Here is a 19,898-nt window from a genome sequence, read left to right on the forward strand (position 1 = left end):
AATCGCTTCCAATAAAATAAATGGCCTAATTAAATCATAAGTTCCTTGAGTACTCTATATACCATTAGCATAATTAATATTTACATAAAATTCTAAGTACAGTAGACTACCTAGACTTCATGTCTTCCCTTTGTCTGGAACTTGCAACTCAGAAGCTTCAGACGTTCCAGCCAAGGAACATTGATGAGTTCCTCTCTAGCTAACACAGGAACTCTTGGCTATGAGTCTGTAATAGTTCTTGTGGATATTCGGAACTCTTGATATGTAACTGTGTTGCTCCTCTTGTGACTTCAAACTGGAACAGATACAACTTCCATCTCTGAAACTCCATTGACTGTTCCAAGTGTACCTCAGGAACTTCACCAGTTTATTCAAGTTCCTATCCTAATAGAAACTTGGGCATATGCCTGTTCAAAGTCATTTAGCAACCATAATCAGGAAGTTTGCAATATGTGTGTGTCATCAACCAAAACATAGGAACAACAATATTCCCCCTTTTTGGTGATGACAACACTTGCAAACTTTTTACAAAGAGAGTAAGTACAAACAAACAAGAACTTATACAGACTATTGTGAAACAGAACATAAAAATTTGAAAAACAAAAGAGAAAGATTAGAGAGAAGAAAGAGGAGCACCCTTGGCTTACAGAGAGATTCAGAGAGATTGATTCAGGAACTGGATTGAGTGTGCCTTGGAAGTTTGCACCCATGACTTCCCCCTGTTGACATCAACAAAAAGCATAGCACGAAATATAGCCATTCCAAACACAGTGCCCCACGATCAACGTTTGGCAAGTTAAGCTAGCCTCAAAGTATTAAACTAACTCATACAATAAATTGAAAGCAAGCAGTAATGATCAAGACTAGAAAGCATAGATATGTGTAACCAAGCAAGTCAAAATAAGATGGAACAAATACCCAAGTTTGAAAATTATACAAACCGAAAGCAAATTAAAAAGATTGTTCCATGGCAAAAGATAAAAGAAACATGGGATAGGGTGATTTAGGCTTGGGATGGGGAACCAGAACCAGCAGTTTCTTCTATCACAGTCTCCTCAAAAGATTCCAGATTGTTGATCTTTGTGAGGATTGTGGCACGAGTTGCATTGGCTTGTTCTGAGTAGTGGTGAAGATCGTTTTGGAGAGTCTTGACACTTGTAACCAATGCACCTATGTGGGCCTGCATTGAGCTAATCCTGTGATCTGTTCCCTCCTGTAGTTCCACCAGACGAGCAACTGTTGCCTTTAGCTCCAATATCTGATCATCCTTTGTGTTCCAGGCACCCCCATGATCTTGAACATGTTCCTGTTCAGATGGAACACGACGAGCTTTGGACTTTTTGGAGGATCTGGGTGTCCTTTTTCTTGGCCTAACAGTTTCAGGCAGTTCCTCTTGATTCAGTGGAACAGCATCCTCCTCTATGGGCATCTCCTTGACATCCCCTTCCTCATTTATTTCCATGAAGACAGGCCCTCTTTTCTTGTTCTCCTTCATTGCTACCCTCATGCTTTTTCTTTTTCCTACACTCTTCCTGTTCCCTTGAGGTAAAGGGACCTCTATTTGTTCGAGTTCCTCCTCCTCCTCCACTTCTTCTTTAACTGCAATTCCTTCCTGATCTTCCTCATCTTGTTTCTCTTCCTTTCCAGCCCTAATGACTTTACCCTGAACCACTTTAAGATTTAATAGATGGAGCATTTCAAGTTGAAGGATTTGGGTGGATTTTAAGGGAATCACAAAGTATGGGCTAAGGTCAACTGAGAAGCTTTTGAAGATTTCTGTGAGAAGGGAGGAGTATGGAATTTTGAATTTGGGGATACAGGTGGATAAGTGTTTGATCATGATTGCAGGAAAGTTTATGGGAATTTTCCTTTCAAGACAATACATGAGACATGCATCAAACAGACTTGCTATGTTCCTTTTCTGAGTTCGAGGAACTACACCTCTCCACACAATATTAAACAGTAATTTTTGAAGAGGTGAAAAGCAGTTGTGTGAGGTGGAGGTGGATACTTTAGAATCTCCTCCAATGGAACCAACTATATCTTTCTCATCTACATTATCTATGGTCACTGTGATTTGACCTTTGAGCCACATATCAAAACCCCTATTGGGTGTACCAAACAGCTGTTCCAGATAAGATGCATCAAATTCGATGCGAGTTCCATTCACTTTACTTGAGCATACATTATCAACACATGCAAAGTTCTTGCAGAATTCTTTCATAGCTTCAGGAATTAAGGGGGATTTGGCATAGGTACTCAACAGACTTACCCACTTTTGTTGTTCAAGGATTTCCATCAGCTCTTTAAATTTCGTGGCTTCACACCATGTTGAGTTGATTGCGAACCCCTCGACCAGATTGTTTTCCTTTGCAGTGAGTTTCTTGGACCCTTTTACTTCCCCCTGAGTTTGAGCAATCTCCTCTGTTTCCTCGATGTTTTCACCAGAAGCTTCCACTCGTCGTTTTTTGGATTTTCTTGTGGAGGATCTAGGGTTTGAGATTGGGGATTTCATTTCGATGTCAGTGTTGGTTTGTTCCCCCTGAGTGATTGCGAGCATTGGATTGTGGGATCGAAGAGGAATTGGCGATTGAATGGGTGAGGTATCCATGGGAACAGGAGATGAAGGGTTTCTTTTTCGTTTGAGGGATGTGAGATCAGTGTTGTTGCTTGTGAGAACCATGGTTGAGGTTTTTTATTTTATAGGTGGAAGGAGAGGTGATGTCAGTGGAGAAGGCGTGTGAGAGAGAGAAAGGGGGTTGCATGGATTGATTGTGGAAAGTGAAGAGTTTCTCCTATTTATTGCCAATGGAACCGTTCCAAACATTCTTTGAATATGGGTATTCGGTTTTTAATTAAAAAGAATAGATAAAAATAAAAGGAAAATGAAAAAAATTGTGTTTGACTTTGACTTGCTTAATTTCGTATCTCTGACTTAACTAGTTTGAAAGGAACTGCTTACCTTGCTCATTTGAAGTGTGAGTGAATTTGCCACGATGGTAAGCTTCAACTATGTTTGCACACAAGATTTTGTGTTTGTAATAGTCTATATGTACCATGATTTTTGCTTTTGCCTTAGAGGAACTCCAATTTGGCAATTACCTTAGCTTGATCATTCCGAGTTCCATTCTCATTTTCTCATGTTTCTCTCTGTTCAAAGGCTTAGTTAAAATATCAGCAATTTGGTGATCAGTTTGGCAAAAGTCTAATTTGATCAAACCTTTCTCAACATTATCTTTAAGGAAATGGTGTCTGATGTGGATGTGTTTGACTCGGGAATGATGAACCGGATCTTTTGAAATACAAATAGCACTAGTGTTATCACAATAGATAGGAACACAATCATAGATAATACCAAAATCTCTTAACTGTTGTTTTATCCATAGAATTTGTGAGCAACAAGCTGCAGCAGCTACATACTCAGCTTCAGCTGTGGATAGAGCAACAGTATTCTGTTTCTTGGAACCCCAAGAAACCATGCATGGACCTAGGAACTGTACCATACCTGATGTGCTTTTTCTATTCACTAAGTCACCTGCATAATCAGCATCTGCATATCCTCTTAGCTCGAAGGATCCACTTCTTGGATAGTAAAGGCATAGGTCATCAGTTCCTTTGAGATATCTTAGTATTCTTTTCACTGCAGTTAGATGGGACTCCTTTGGATTTGATTGAAATCTTGCACATAGTCCTACACTAAAAGAAATGTCAGGTCTACTGGCTGTTAAATATAATAGAGATCCAATCATACCTCTGTATTTTGTTTGATTCACACTTTTCCCATTTGGATCAGTGTCTAATCTGGTAGCAGTTCCCATGGGAGTGTGATTTACTTTGGCTGACTCTAGCTCATATTTCTTTAGGAGTTCCTTCACATACTTTTGTTGGTGTATCATGATTCCCTCCTCGGTTTGCTTGATTTGTAAACCAAGGAAGAAGTTGAGTTCCCCCATCATACTCATTTCAAATTCACTGCTCATCAAGCTTGCAAAATCCTTGCACAAATTTTCATTAGTTGCTCCAAATAATATATCATCAACATAAATTTGAACTACTAACAAGTCAGTTCCTCTAGATTTTAAGAATAAGGTTTTGTCTATTCTACCTCTTTTAAAATCATTTTGAAGGAGGAACTTTGATAATCTCTCGTACCAAGATCTAGGGGCTTGTTTTAGTCCATAGAGAGCCTTATCTAATTTGTAAATGTGATTTGGAAATTCGGGATTTTCAAATCCAGGGGGCTGTTCCACATAAACATCTTCCTCTAAGAAACCGTTTAAGAAAGCACATTTAACATCCATTTGATAAAGTTTAAAACCCATGAAAGCAGCAAAAGCAATTAAGATTCTAATGGCTTCTAATCTAGCAACAGGTGCAAATGTTTCTTCAAAGTCAATGCCTTCCTGTTGATTATAACCTTTGACCACTAACCTTGCTTTGTTCCTTATGATTGTTGCATGTTCATCTTTCTTGTTCCGGAACACCCATTTTAGCCCTATCACCTTCTGGTGCTTTGGTTTGGGTTCCAAGTGCCATACCTTGTTTCTTTTGAATTCATTTAATTCTTCTTGCATGGCAATGATCCAGTCAGCATCTTCCAGAGCCTCAGTGTGATTTCTTGGCTCAGATATGGAGAGGAACGCGTGGAATGCGCAAAAGTTCCTTAGTTGTGACCTTGTCTGAGTTCCTTTTCTGATGTCACTTACAATGAGTTCCATTGGGTGGGACTTTAGATGCTTCCAAGGTTTAGGTTGGAATTGAGCTACTGGTGTTGTTGCATTTTCGTCAGTTCCTTCTATGACCTGAGTTCCCTGTTGGGGTTCCTCTGGTGTTGTTTCTGGATCTTCTTGGTTTTCTGCTTGTTCCTCTAGTACGGGAACTTCTTGATTTTGTTGAGCAGTTCCTCTTGCTGTGTGTTTGCTTATTTGGAACTCCTCATCATTTTCTGCAGCACGAGATAAACCAATCTCGAAAAATTCTTGTTCCTGTACTATGTCAGTTTTGTTAGATTCATCAAATATTATATGTACACTTTCCTCAACACACATAGATCTTTTGTTATAAACTCTATAAGCCTTGCTATTTAAGGCATATCCTAGGAACACTGCCTCGTCGCTTCTTTCATCAAACTTCCCCAAGTTCCTTTTTCCATTGTTGTGGACAAAACATTTGCTCCCAAAGGCTCTAAAGTAAGAGATGTTGGGTTTTATACCTTTTAGTAGCTCATAGGGGGTTTTGTTTAGGATTGCTCGAATCATAACTCTATTTATAATGTAACAAGCAGTATTGACTGCTTCAGCCCAGAAGTTCCTAGGCAAGGAACTGGCTATTAGCATGGTTCTTGCCATGTCCTCTAGGGTTCTATTTTTCCTCTCAACAACTCCATTTTGTTGTGGAGTTCTGGGAGCTGAGAAATTGTGGTCCATACCTTGTTCCTTGCAGTATTCATCGAATTTGTAGTTTTCAAATTCTGTTCCATGATCTGATCTTATATGGATCAGTTGGTGACCTGTGGTTTTCTGGATTTTCTTTGAAAATGTAACAAACTCATCAAACGTTTCATCCTTGCTTGTTAGAAATATGACCCAAGTAAAGCGAGAGTAATCATCAACAATAACTAATACATATTTTTTCCCACTTCTGCTTTGAATTCTCATTGGTCCACATAAGTCCATATGGATGAGTTCCAATGGTTTTGTGGTGCTTACCAATTTCTTAGATTTAAAGGAACTTCGGACATGCTTGCCTTTTGCACATGCATCACACACTTTATCAGTTAGGAACTTGATTGAGGGGAGTCCTCGAACCAGTTCCTTTGATCTTAGTTTGTCAAGCAACGAGAAACTAGCATGTCCAAACCTCCTGTGCCATAGTAGGGAATTTTCTTCAAGGGCACTGAGGCAGGTTAGATTGTTCCTGGGAACTGTATTGAGATCCACAGAATATGTGTTCCCTTTACGAGTTCCTTCCAAAATAACCTTCCCAGTGTTATTGTTTATGATTTGACAGTTTTCAGAAGTAAAACTTACAGAGTTTCCTTTGTCACAGAATTGAGAGATGCTTAGTAGACTGTGCATCAAACCCTCGACTAAAAATACATTTTCAATGGCGTAGGAACTTGACCTTCCAACTTTTCCAATTCCAATAATTTCTCCTTTCATGTTGTCTCCAAAGGTCACAGTTCCTCCATTGTAGGCTTCTAGTGAGAGGAATTTAGATTTGTCTCCTGTCATGTGTTTGGAACACCCGCTGTCGAGATACCACGAGCTGTTCCCCTTCACTAGAATCTGTAAAGAGATCAAAGGTTAGTTACAGGAACTCGGGTTTCCTCGAGTTCCTTTTCAACTATAACTTCAGACTTCTTAACCCATTTTTGTTTTACATAATTTATGTTTCTTTGATCCTGTTCCTTCATCTTGGAACACTCAGTACTTATGTGACTTCCACTTCCACATGAGAAGCAGACTTTTACACTAGGAAGATCCACATACTTCTTCTTATGACTATTTTTATGGTTAAAGCCCAATCCTTCTGTTCTCTTAGATTGAGCATTCTCAATCCATTTGGGAGGAACTTTAGGTGGTTGTCTCTGTGCCCTGGCCATGGATAGTTCCCTTTCCAGTTTCTCTTTTTGTTCCTTTGTGGTGATCAGATCTTTGTTTAAATTTTCTAAGTCGATGTTAAAAATTCCCATGTTGATTTCCAAAGATTTTGTAGGATCTAAACTTAAATTAAACATCTTATATTGACTGAGTTGAACTTGTAGAAGGATGTTTTCATTTCTAATTTTTTCGAATGACTCATTAATAGAGGTATTTCTATCTAGTAATTCAAAGAACCTGCCTTGGACATCAGATCTAATATTGTTCAGATAATTTATGTGGTCTTTACTGAGTTCCAAGGCTCTATCACTTTGTGCTTTTAATATACTTAGCTTTTTGTAATCATCTAGAGTTTCTAGCAACAGTTCAATTAGTTTTGACTTTGAGAGACACTGAAGAGTGGAGGAACTTACTTCTTCTGATGGAACTTGGTCAGTTCCTTCTGTTCTAGCCATAAGGCAGAGATTTGCAGTTTCTTCATTTGGTTGTTCCTCATCGTCTTCTGAGTCTGTTGCTTCGCCCCATGCAGCTATCATGGCCTTCTTGAAGTTTGGTCTGTTGAAGGTAGACTTGTTAAAGCGATCTTTGACCTGTTCCTTCCCTTTTCCTCTGGTCTTGTCGTTCTCCCACAGAGGGCATTCACGAATTTGGTGATCAGTTTCTCCACATTTGAAGCAACCTTGCTCAGTTTTGGAACTAGTGATTTTCTTGGCAAAGTTCCTTCCTTTCTGGTTTCCTGGTTTGAAGTTCCTATAGAGCTTTCTCATTCTTCTGACCAGCATGGCAGCCTCTTCTTCATCTGGTTCAGATTCATCGAGTTCCTCAGCCTTTAGAGCAAGTCCTCGATTTCTTGAGCTCTCGGGAACAGCAGCTCCAAGATGCAGTTCGTGTGTCATCAAGGAACCAGCAAGTTGTTCAATGTTGAACTTGGTGAAGTCCTTGGTCTCAAACAGTGCAGTGACCTTTGTTCTCCAGCGATCATCTTGTGGCATGCTTCTTAGTATTTTTCTTACCTGTTCATCTGTGGGAATGATTCTACCAAGAGAAACTAATTCATTGGTTATGTTAGTAAATCTAGTGAACATTTCTTGAATAGTTTCTTTTGGAAGCATCTCAAATCTTTCATATTTAGACATCAAAAGGTCAATTTTGGAACGCTTAACTTCATTAGTTCCTTCGTGGGTTACTTGAAGTAGTTCCCAAATCTGTTTTGCGTTCCTGCACCCCATGACTCTGTTGTGTTCATGAGGTCCAAGCCCGCAATGCAAGATTTTGACAGCCATGGCATTCATCTCATATTTATCAAAGTCTTCTTTAGAAAATTCAGACATTGGTTTAGGAACTACCTCGTTTTCAGCATTGGTCTTTGTTACCTCGAAGTCTCCAACTTCAATTACACGCCAAACTTGGTAATTTTCAGCTTTGATGAATATCTCCATTCTATTCTTCCAGTATGAGTAGAACTTGCCATTGAACATAGGTGGCCTTTGTGTCGAGTAACCTTCTTCCAGTTTCTCTTGTGAGTTCATACTTTCAGGAACTTGACTCAAACAGGGTTTCCTGTGTTTTGGTGAGTACTGGCTCTGATACCAACTGTTATTCCAGTAGGAACACGCACAAGAGGGGGGGGGTGAATTGTAATTAGATCTTTGATAAAGTTTCTTGCGGAACTTAAGAAACAATCAAGAAACTGAGAATAGAGAAGACAATAACAACAATTGTGAAAACTTCTTGATACTAATCAAGAAGAGAATTCTTTTATTATGGTAATGCCTCGATTACAATAATCTCTCCAACACAAGTTCCTCTCAAACTCGTGTTCCTCACAGTAATCTACTTCGATTACAACTCCTTAACTTCTCTCTCTCAGACTTAAACTCTAAGTCTAAACAGGATAACTCTATCCTTACTAATACAAAATATAATTCGTGTTTGGATAACTCTAGATATTAATAATGCTTTTGTGAGGATATAAGAAACTTAGGAACTTTGAATTAACTAGGACACAAACTGTTTTAGAAAATCTTAGACAAAACGTTTTTAGGAAAGCAAAAACTCTCAGAATGTTTGTGTACTTTAAACCAAAAACGATTTCCCTTTTATAGTGTTTATCCTTAGGGTTAGTTCCCTTCAAAACCTCAACTGCTAACTGCCAGCACTTTGGTCTCCACGTCCCTTGACTTGAGGAACAAGGGGAAGACCACTTCCCACGTTCAGCCATGAAGCAGTTGGTGATTTGACTCAATCAAACCCTAAAACATTTCTTTAAAACAGATTTTATTTATCTACAAAAACTTAGGAGAATTTTTAGGAAAATAAGTTTTGTTTAAATAAAATAAAACGTAAATCTATTTTATATTAAATATGCAAAACTTGTTTTTATTTATGAAATGTTTTCCATAAAAATCGCTTCCAATAAAATAAATGGCCTAATTAAATCATAAGTTCCTTGAGTACTCTATATACCATTAGCATAATTAATATTTACATAAAATTCTAAGTACAGTAGACTACCTAGACTTCATGTCTTCCCTTTGTCTGGAACTTGCAACTCAGAAGCTTCAGACGTTCCAGCCAAGGAACATTGATGAGTTCCTCTCTAGCTAACACAGGAACTCTTGGCTATGAGTCTGTAATAGTTCTTGTGGATATTCGGAACTCTTGATATGTAACTGTGTTGCTCCTCTTGTGACTTCAAACTGGAACAGATACAACTTCCATCTCTGAAACTCCATTGACTGTTCCAAGTGTACCTCAGGAACTTCACCAGTTTATTCAAGTTCCTATCCTAATAGAAACTTGGGCATATGCCTGTTCAAAGTCATTTAGCAACCATAATCAGGAAGTTTGCAATATGTGTGTGTCATCAACCAAAACATAGGAACAACATGTTCCCTTGACACGCCCACGATGATCTTTTTTCCCTATAGCTTTAGTGAGGGCATCCTCACCCTGTTCGAAAGAAAGATTTCCTTTTTCCTCTTATGCGATGTACTCTAACTGCCAATTAGGAAAGTAAAATTACTTTATATTCTCTAATCAAAGCAAGTAAATATTAATTAATTATCACTACTTACAGCTTTTGTTGCGATTTCAACAACTTCTGTATCGTTCGGGTCAATTTCCCACTTTCCCTCTTTATTTTGTACTTGATGGGCCAAAATCCACTCCTTTGATCTGTATTTTCTAACTCTATCAACATTTGAGGTCACTGATGAGTTCACCGAGGAGCTACTCGAGATAGGTAAAGCTGCATCTGGTGGAAGTCGTCCATCTATTATCCAATCTAGTCGCTTTCTATTATAACCCTTTTGGCCGGTGCGATGTGGGTTCTTGTTGCATGATTCACTTTTCCTCGCCTTTTCACTACGAAGCTGTCAAAGACAACATAAAAAGATGAAAATAAATGTTTTTTCTGGTAACTTTTTGTCCTAGAACCAATGTCAGTTTGCTACATGAAAAACTCTTTAAGGACAAGTTAAAGAAATATTATCATTACCAATGACTCTGGCAGGAAATAATGTTTAACAAAAGTCTTCCAATCATCCTCTGTGATATGGTTGTAGACATCCCAAGGCATCTTGTTTGTTTGATTTTTTGGCTTCTTTTCCTTCATAGTTATCCATCGGCGCACCAACTTGCTCTTGAAACAACTAAATCGTTTCGCCACACAAGAATGAAAATATTTCTCCCTCGAATGATTAGAATCATCAGTAATGTGGAACATAAGCTGTTAATAATTAAAAAAAGTTAGATTATAAAAATAGTATTTAAATCAAATTAAATAATTTTAAAAATATACAAATCAAGTTAATATCCAATGCTTACCTTAGTCTCCTCCCAAAACCCCTTCTTGGTTTGCTCATCTACCTTTGGATATAATGGGACGTTAATATTAATTCTAGTAGCACAACTCCCAACTTGCTTCCCGTATTCATGAGACCATTGTCCATCAGGGACATTATATACATTATACTCAAGGAACATAGGCTTAGCGACTTTAACACCTTTTGACGAACCACGGCCTTTAATGGTCTTTGTAATCGTACTAACATCTTGTGATTCGTCACCCGTTGTGGGAGTCTTGCCACCATCTGATTCATGCCTAACAACAATTTGGTTTTCATTCATCGTACCTATGTTGTTCCTGCATCAAGTAAAACATACAGAAGGGTGGTTACAAAATGTGCGCGCAGCAGCAAATCAGTGCACTAGCATACAGAAGGATATCAAATCAGTGCAGATATCACAGATCAGATCAGCACTGATCTGTGCTGATCTGTTCAGCACTGATCTGTGCTGATCTGTTCTGCACTGAGCTGTGCTGATCTGTGCTGATCTGATCTGCAATGTTCTTTGTCATTCTTGGTGTGTTTGTTGAGGCAATATGAGAATGCAGGGCAGCAAATCAGTGCACTAGCATATAGAAGGATATCAGATCAGTGCAGATATCACAGATCAGTGCTATCAGGTTGAGGTGATCAAAAATGTACCGAACAGATACAGATCAGCACAAATCAGTGCAGATATGATCAGCACAGATCAGTGCTGATCTGCACAGATCAGTGCTGATCTGATCTGCACTGATCTGTGCAGATCAGATCAGCACTGATCTGTGCTGGTCTGTTCTGCACTGATCTGTGCTGATCTGTTCTGCAATGATCTGTGCTGATCTGTTCTGCACTGATCTGTGCTGATCTGATCAGCACAGATCAGTGTTGATCTGATCTGCACTGATCTGTGCAGATCAGATCAGCACAGATCAGTGCAGAACAGATCAGCATAAATCAGTGCAGAACAGATCAGCACAGATCAGTGCCTGATCAGATCAGTGCTGGGCCTGGCCTTGCGCTGGGCCTGGTCGAGCTTGGCGTGTTTTTGTTGCGTGTTTGTTTGTTGGGCGATGGCCCGGCTTCGTGTTGGGCCTTCGTCTGGCAGGCCTCGTACGATGCTAATTCGTACGATACGCTTCCGATTAAATTCTCGATTCCGGAATTCATTTCCGATACGAACAATATTTAATATTTCCGATTCCGGAATTAATTTTCGTTTCGAACAAATATTTAATATTTCCGTTTCCGGAATTATTTTCCGATTTCGATAATATTTCCGATTTTGACAATATTTTCGTTTCCGGTAATATTTCCGATTCCGGCAATATTTCCATTTCCAATAATATTTTCCGATAAGTACCATGTTTCCGTTTCCGGCAACATCTACGACTTGGATAATATTCATATTTCCGATACGATCCATATTTCCGTTTCCGGCGATATCATCGTTTCCGGAGTATTCATTTCTTGCTTATGACGATCTCAGCTCCCACTGAAACCAAGATCCGTCGATTCCGAATATCCATAGATGGAGTATTTAATGCCATTAAATACTTGATCCGTTTACGTACTATTTGTGTGACCCTACGGGTTCAGTCAAGAGTAAGCTGTGGATTAATATCATTAATTCCACTTGAACTGAAGCGGCCTCTAGCTAGGCATTCAGCTCACTTGATCTCACTGAATTATTAACTTGTTAATTAATACTGAACCGCATTTATTAGACTTAACATTAAATACATATTTGGACCAAGGGCATTATTTCCTTCAGCTTAACGCAGCAAAAATCAAGCCATAATCAAAATAGTAAATATGAAACAGGAAAGTCACATTTAATTTAGTTGAACCCACCAATCAAGCCAAAATGGAACAACTGCCAATACGTCTAAAATATACTAATTGCTACTTATTACAATCACTAAAATTACAAAACTTTTTGGTCATATCAAAGTCAACAAAATTACAATAAAATATTAAAGTATTAAAATCTACAAAATCATCACTTAACAAAATACAGAAACCTAAAATGGACGTCATATGCGACGAATATGTCAATGGAATTTAAAACACACAAATATCAACAACACCACTCCGTCACCTTTTCTCCTCCTACGATTGACGTCGCACCGATTCAAGTAAATATATCATCGGTCATGAATCCACACATCTCATCAATATTCGATTAAGCCACTCAATCAATTTGTTATTTCAAGAAATAAGGGGAAAAAGTAATGAAAAAAAATATGACTTGCCTATGAAAAAAGAAAAAATCAACTTATTAGAGCAAATAACGAAAGAATATGACAATATATTATTAAAATGTTATTGCACAATTCCATCTCCTATATTTAACAATTTCATCTTTTTTTAGAAATTAGTGCTAGATAGCATATAGATATACCGTACTATAAACACTTGCGTCCAGTTTTTTTTCCAGGTTTTACATTTCGTCATTGAAACCGATAACCACCACTAAATAACAAAAGATAAGGTAGGTTTTGCATTGTCCCATTACACAAAAAACTTACTTAAATTGACAATTCATGAATTTTTATTATGAGATGTTCAATTCATATTTACAATTATGATGTTCGGTTTTTAATTATGCAGGTTTTAAGCTTTTAAGTTCATCGTCGCATACAATAACCACCAGCATAACTTTAGGCTTTCCTCGAGAGAGTTATCAAATCTGGTCTTATAATTAGGATAGATATTTAAAGTTTTTATTTCTTATTTTCAAACTTTAATATAAATGTTAGTGCGTTCTTTTTTTCACTAAATATTTCGTTACTACACTATTAATTAGTCGTGTTTCTAACTTCTAAGTTCTTCAATAAATTTATTTTGAATACTTTCTTTACAATAATTCCGCGTGTAAAACCTTAAGGACATTGATTTTCTATCATCGCAATCAAATTTATTCAGCTACATAACTTATTTTTGTGTGATATAGATATTCACATATTGTGTAATTTGTTACAGGGTGACTGAGTATCCTTATGCATTTATTTTCTAGCGGTGTACGATGATATGATGTTCAATCTCAATTGATTCGTAATTATGATATTTTCAATTACACTAATCGAGGAACAACTAAGAAAATTTGGTAAATATTTTTTTCGATGTTGAAGTAAAGTGTTTACATTATTCAGTTTATATTATTTTATTTTTCCATAACATAAATTTTTTCCTAATTGTTTTTTTTGGTAGTGTGAGGCAATTAGAGCATACAATGAATTTTTTTCTCGCCTCATGTTGAAAACTTCATCGAAAGGTTTCAAGAGGGATTCATTTATGTACAGAAATTTTTGTCTTTAGATGAGCGGACTTTTTAAACCATTTTTCTTACTTATTATTATTTGTGGTGATTAGTTATAATAACGCAATTTTAGTTTGTGTATAATTCCGCACGCATCGCGTGTATATAAGACTAGTCCAATATAACGAAGCCTAACAAGTACCAGACTCGAGTTGAATTTAGTCCGAACTTCAATTTTAAGCTCGAGCTTAGCTCGATTGCTAGATTGGCGGTTTGAGTTTGGTTTATAACTTTTATATTGACCTTAACAAGATTTTTGGAATTCTTTTAAATGAATATGTAATGTTAATTATTAAATTCAGTTAAGCATAACTTATTACAATTATGGAGATATGGAATTGAATTTATATACATATGGAGCATTTAAATTTTTTCAGTTAACTATAGTTAAGTTTAGATAATCTCAAATATGTTCAGATAATTAAGCTAATTTAAGTTAAATTCAGTTAAAAGAAACACAGTTTTAAAGTTGTACAACTTTGTTTACCAATTGTCTGTTGGATCAGTGGTGATTGGGGCAGAGCTTGGTAGGGAGAACCCTGTGTTCGACCCCCCGCAACAACAATTGCGAGGGGACTGAAACCTATCCACCCAAAACTCGCCCCGAATCCGGATTAGCCCTAAGGGTGAACCAGGTGGTACACCAAAAAAAAAGTTGTATGACTCTGTAATTACATAGAACTATAGGAAGTACTTTGTAGCTAACTCAAGTAGTGACGACTTGGCGAATCATGTAGGGTGTGTGCTCTTCAAATTATAAGGCATGAACTTATCTTATCTGAACTTATTTGAACTTATAGGAACTTATCTGAACTTATGTGAACTTATAGGAACTTATAGGACCTTATTTAACTTATAGGACCTTATATGAACTTATAGGACCTTATTGGGACTTATATGACCTTATTTAAACTTTTAGGACCATATAGGAACTTATACGACCTTATTGAACCTTATAGGACTTTATTGGACCTTGTAGGACCTTATTGGACCTTATATAACCTTATAAGATCTTATTAAACCTTATTAGACTTTATTTAAAGTTTATTAGATTATTACTAAACTTTTAACCATTAGAATATTGAAAATAATTATCCCAAAATTTATACTCTGATGATTGAAGCAATCAATTGATAAGATATATATATATGTTACCTTTAAATATTTACAGGCGGTGTTGCAAAACGTTGTGATTACTACTACTTACATGTTATTTGTTGTATGTCTCACCAAAAAGACCGTCAATTGATTTGTGATGTCCACGTAATATTTAAAAGTAAGTTTTTCCCTTAAAATTATATTGATAATAAATTAATAATAACATATTAATTAATTAATACTTATAAAGAATTGATAATTATTAAGTTCAATTAGTGATCACAAAGAATATTAATATAACAACACAAATAATCATAATATTACATATTTTATTTAAGAACTTATAGAAACTTATACGACATTATTGGAACTTATAGGAACTTATTGAAACTTATATGACCTTATTGGAACTTATAAGAACTTATTGGAACTTATAGGACCTTATTGGAACTTATAGGACCTTATTGGAACTTATAAGAACTTCTTGGAACTTATAAGACGTTATTGAAACTTATTGAAATTTATCTGAGCTTATCTGAATTTATTGAAACTTATTGAAATTTATCTGAGCTTATCTGAATTTATTGAAACTTATCTGAGCTTATCTGAACTTACCCCACCTGAAAATAAGGTATTATAAATTGAAGAGAACAAGACCTTAGTGGTAGATATCTATACTAATATTTTAAAATAGAAAGTTTTGAACACAATGATGCCTTGTGTTATCCCATTTTTTTATGCTTTTTATAAAACTATTAATCTTTTATTTTCCCTTTTACGTATCATCTCCTCTTACTATGCTTAATTTCTTTTCTCATACAATTATTTATTTGTATTACATTCCAAATGCGTCTTCTATTATATTTTAAAATTTTCTTATAATTTTCTATACTAAATAGACAATGTAACTAAAGTTTTAAGTTAAGAAAACTTGCGCATCGAACCATTATCGAGCTATGTAATTTTATTTTTCTCTTTCAATATTTTTGAAACGATAGGAGTCTTGTATTTTTTTTACATATAGCACATCCAGTTACTCGGAGCTTAGTTCCGACTATATTCAGATTTGATCCGGACTGTATACCTTGTTTATGTTAGGTGAGTCTTACAATAAAAATTTCTACATACGGCGAGACTCGTATCTAAATTCTTCCTTAAACGGCAAAAATTTACTTACCACTTAAACCAATTCTACGTTGGTGGTAGGAGTCTTGTAATTTTAACAACAGATTTTCATTTTCATCCACGAATCCAAATAAGACGCCAAACTACAAAACGGGTCAGGCAGTAGGACCCAACACGTGAGGATCAATAATATGGGCCAGGGGCCAGGGGTCAGGGCTATCATTTGTCAAATAAAAACAGTGGTAATTTTCGGATAAGAAACAGTGTCTGAAACTCCCACTTTCTTTTTCATTCCCCAATCCCCATTATAAATGTCTTAAATTATTTGAACTAATTTATTATAATTTTGTTAAGTTCCCAATAAATTCAACGAGTACTGTACACAAGAGAGGGTTTTTGAGACTCTACCAGCTAGAGTCTTTGAAGACTATACCAAGGGTATATTAGTAAATGCAAGGGTATGAAGGTGTTTGGCCCACTTTCAATTTCTTTCTCCTTTTTATTTCTCATTCTCTCTCTAAAATCAGGTTGAAATTTCAAATTTTAAAAAAATTAATTTCTTTTCCTTTTAATTAATTTGGGGAAATTATTTTACAACTGTAAATTTTAATAAATGTTGTAATTAAATTTTAACACTCTTAATTTTCACTCTCTCTCCTAAAAACTTACCTGGGAAGCTTTGTGTTCTTCGCTTGTTCCGCCATTTCGTCTTCCGCTCGTTTCTTCTCCCTCCATAACCGCCTCCCATTCTATAACTTCCCCACAAACGTTAAACCGCCGTACTTCTTAACTGTCGTCCTGTAGTATATAATTGAAGAGGAGGTTGAAGTTATTTTCTGCGAGAAGGAGGAAGTTGGTGACTTGCGACATCTCAGGTAGAGAGTTAAGCTTTATTGAATAATCTTCTATAGTTATTTTGTTAGAATTTTCTATTGTTATAATCTAGGGTTCATATCGAATTAGTGTAAATTTATGATTTTTTTGAACAATAATCTAATTAGGGTTTGTAATTCTGGATTTAGTATGATTCATAAGTCATAATTTATGATTGGTTTATGCAATTTTGATACAAGTTGTAAGATTTCATGGGATGTAGAAAGTACGGAATTTATTTGTTTAGAAATTTGCATGCAATTTAAAATTGAAGTTAGAAATTAATTTGTGGTTAATAATCTTTATCTGATTTATAGTTATAATACGTATAAATTAGATGTCTTGGATTTTGTGAAGTGGGTTTTAAAAAATTTGATTATAAATCCCGAGGTACAAAAAATGTTTTTCATTTGTCTTTTAGATTTGTTCTTATGTTGTTCAAATTGTTCTTAAAATATTTATTAATTTTTTATTTGTCATGAATATCCCAAAACATGGTTACTTGTCTATTCAATTGTTATATAAATTGACCAAACATTGGGTTATTTTTCTCAAATATTGCTTCTATTTGTTCTGTTATTCTTATTCAGTGTCGTAAATTGATCAAACATTGACCAAACAGTGTCGTATTTGTTTGGTATTGCCTAACTGTTATGAAAGTTCAATTTCCTGAAGTTAATGTTAGTTTGGTATTTAGATTCTTATTCACCTTGTTATTTCAGGATGGTATTCAAAAAGGGCCACACCGGATCAAATAAGCAATGGGTGAGTGTGGTTAAGTGTTGTTTATATAATTTTATGATAGCTATATAATATTTTGGTTGGTATTACTTAATATTGTATATGTCTTTTCATTAAATAATCATGAATATGTTTGTGCATTACATAATCATGGAATTTGTTTTCGTATATTAGCAAAAATTTGCAATGAATGAAGTTTTTAAGGATAAACCTCCCCAGGTACCCGGCACTAGTAACCGTAAGAAGTATATGGAACCGGAAATTGATGAAGATGATGAAGAGTACGAGGAAGATCTCGTTGGATCAGGGGATGATAGTGAAGATACACCATATGAAGAGGAGGGTGAGGAATTAGAGGACGAAGAAGAAGACGACGATGAGTATGTAGATGAGGATGATGAGGGGGAAAATGATGTTGGTGTAAAGTCTAAGTTGAAAAATCAGGGCAGGAAAACGGGTAATGCTAAAGGAAGGCGTCCTGTTGTTGTAGAGGAGGATGATGAGTTTTATGATGAGCTTGAAGTTGATGCTGGTGCTAAGTCGAAGATGAAAGAGCGCAGTAGGAAGTATGCTAAGAGCAGGCGTTTAGTTGATGTAGAGGATGAAGAAAACGATGATGAAGAGGATGACGAGGAAGATGGAGAAGCTGATGTCCGTAGAGTGGGGAAGAAGCATCCGAAGCATGTAGGCCATAATGTTAGGCGGGGTTATCCAGAAGATGAACAACATGGGTTGAGGAAGAAACATTTGAAGGTGATTAGGAAGAGGCGTCAGGGGGATACTGATGACGAGGAAGAATAGGGGAAGCCTGTGAAGAAGAAGTTGTTGCTGAAGAAAAAGGTTGGTAAGATTGTGGATAAAGAGCGTAGAAAAGGAAAGTCTCCTCTTAAAGACAAGGGAATGACTAAGAGAGGCAAGAATAGGAGAGTGTTTCTACGGGTATGATTGACATCTATACTGATATTTTAATATATATTCATTAAATTAGTATCAACTAGTATGTTTAATAATATGTTGTTGTACCTCTGATCAGGTTCCAATCCCCCAACATCCAATGTCTAGGGATGAATATGCCAAGTGTCATGATGTTGTAGTTTCTACCCAAAGGGCTAATTGCGATCGCAAGGTATATAGTAATTTAATTCTTGAGATCATGTGATTGTGTAGCAGATATTATGTTAGGTTCTGACTTACTTAATGGCATGTTGCTAGCAACCGAGTGTTATATGCCGCACTGATGCTTTCTCGAAGATCATTGCTGTATTTGATGACTCTAGAAGAGCCTGTGTGCAAAAAATGGGGTTTGGAGGCTTGTTGGTGTTGAAAATATCCAAGCTTCCGAGGCAGCTTTGTTATTGGTTGATGACCAGACTGGACGGAGTCAACAGTTATCTGGTAGGTGGTGACGGGCATGTGTTGCCGATCACACCTGGCCATTGGGAAGATGTGTTTGGTTTGAGGAACAGCGGGCTTCCCATCCCTGAAAAGGATTCTAATTTGCCGCCTGGAAAAGCTCTAGCGTATGCAGTGAAGTATGGTGAGAAAAACCCTGCAAACACCAAGACCACAATACTGATATCCAACGCAACTCGCGTGTTGTTAGGTCCCTTGGACAAGCTCGGCAACTTAGTGCCGCTCGCAAATCAACGTCAAAGGACTGAGTTCATGGAGAACTTCATGATTGTGCTAATGGGACAGATTCTTTGTCCTTCTACTGATGGTGCAAACATGACGACGAAACTGCTAGGTGCTGTATGTGTTGCAAAGGACGCAGATCAGTATAACTGGTGTGAGTTTTGTCACAAATGGCTGCTAGACTACGCGATCACATGCCAGCGGAAGCTAGAAGTTCAGGGTTATGCGGCTGGGACTGGTGGTTGTGTTTTGTTTTTATTGGTGAGTGCTCTCCTGAAATTGACATTTAATAAGTATGTTCATTATAAGTGGTGTATGTTGTAGTCCTTTTTTGGCATGTTTTAATTAGTTATCCATTTCTGGCAGGTATTTTATTTAGACCGTTTATGTCGGCTTCCTGTCCGTTGGGACGAGTTCCCCAAACTAAAAGTCTGGACTGAGGAGGAAGTGGAGAAGGTGAAACTTCAAGATAGGAAGCCTACTGAAGACTGTGGGAGGTTACCGGTGTGTATTCTCCTGTGATCAATATATGTGGTGTTTGTTGCTTTAAATATGACATTGTTATTAGTAATTCTTAAATTATTGGTTTTATTTCATTTCAACAGACGGTTGATGTTGTTTACCGGGAGCCTCATCCTCTATTTGGCAGAGAAGAAAGAAGGCCGTTGGCAG

The 19,898-nt window shown here is 36.6% G+C and overlaps 1 protein-coding gene across 1 annotated transcript; it reads left to right on the forward strand.

The window, feature by feature from the left end:
* The first annotated feature begins 17,553 nt into the window (after positions 1 to 17,553).
* On the forward strand, positions 17,554 to 18,392 carry LOC130471807 (uncharacterized). The gene is made up of 2 exons (XM_056842121.1): positions 17,554 to 17,615; positions 17,811 to 18,392. The coding sequence occupies exons 1-2, from the start codon at positions 17,574 to 17,576 to the stop codon at positions 18,390 to 18,392; spliced, it is 624 nt and encodes a 207-aa protein (XP_056698099.1). The 5' UTR covers positions 17,554 to 17,573.
* Positions 18,393 to 19,898: the final 1,506 nt, after the last annotated feature.

Source organism: Spinacia oleracea, chromosome 4 (genome assembly GCF_020520425.1).
Source record: "Spinacia oleracea cultivar Varoflay chromosome 4, BTI_SOV_V1, whole genome shotgun sequence".
NCBI lineage: Eukaryota > Viridiplantae > Streptophyta > Magnoliopsida > Caryophyllales > Amaranthaceae > Spinacia > Spinacia oleracea.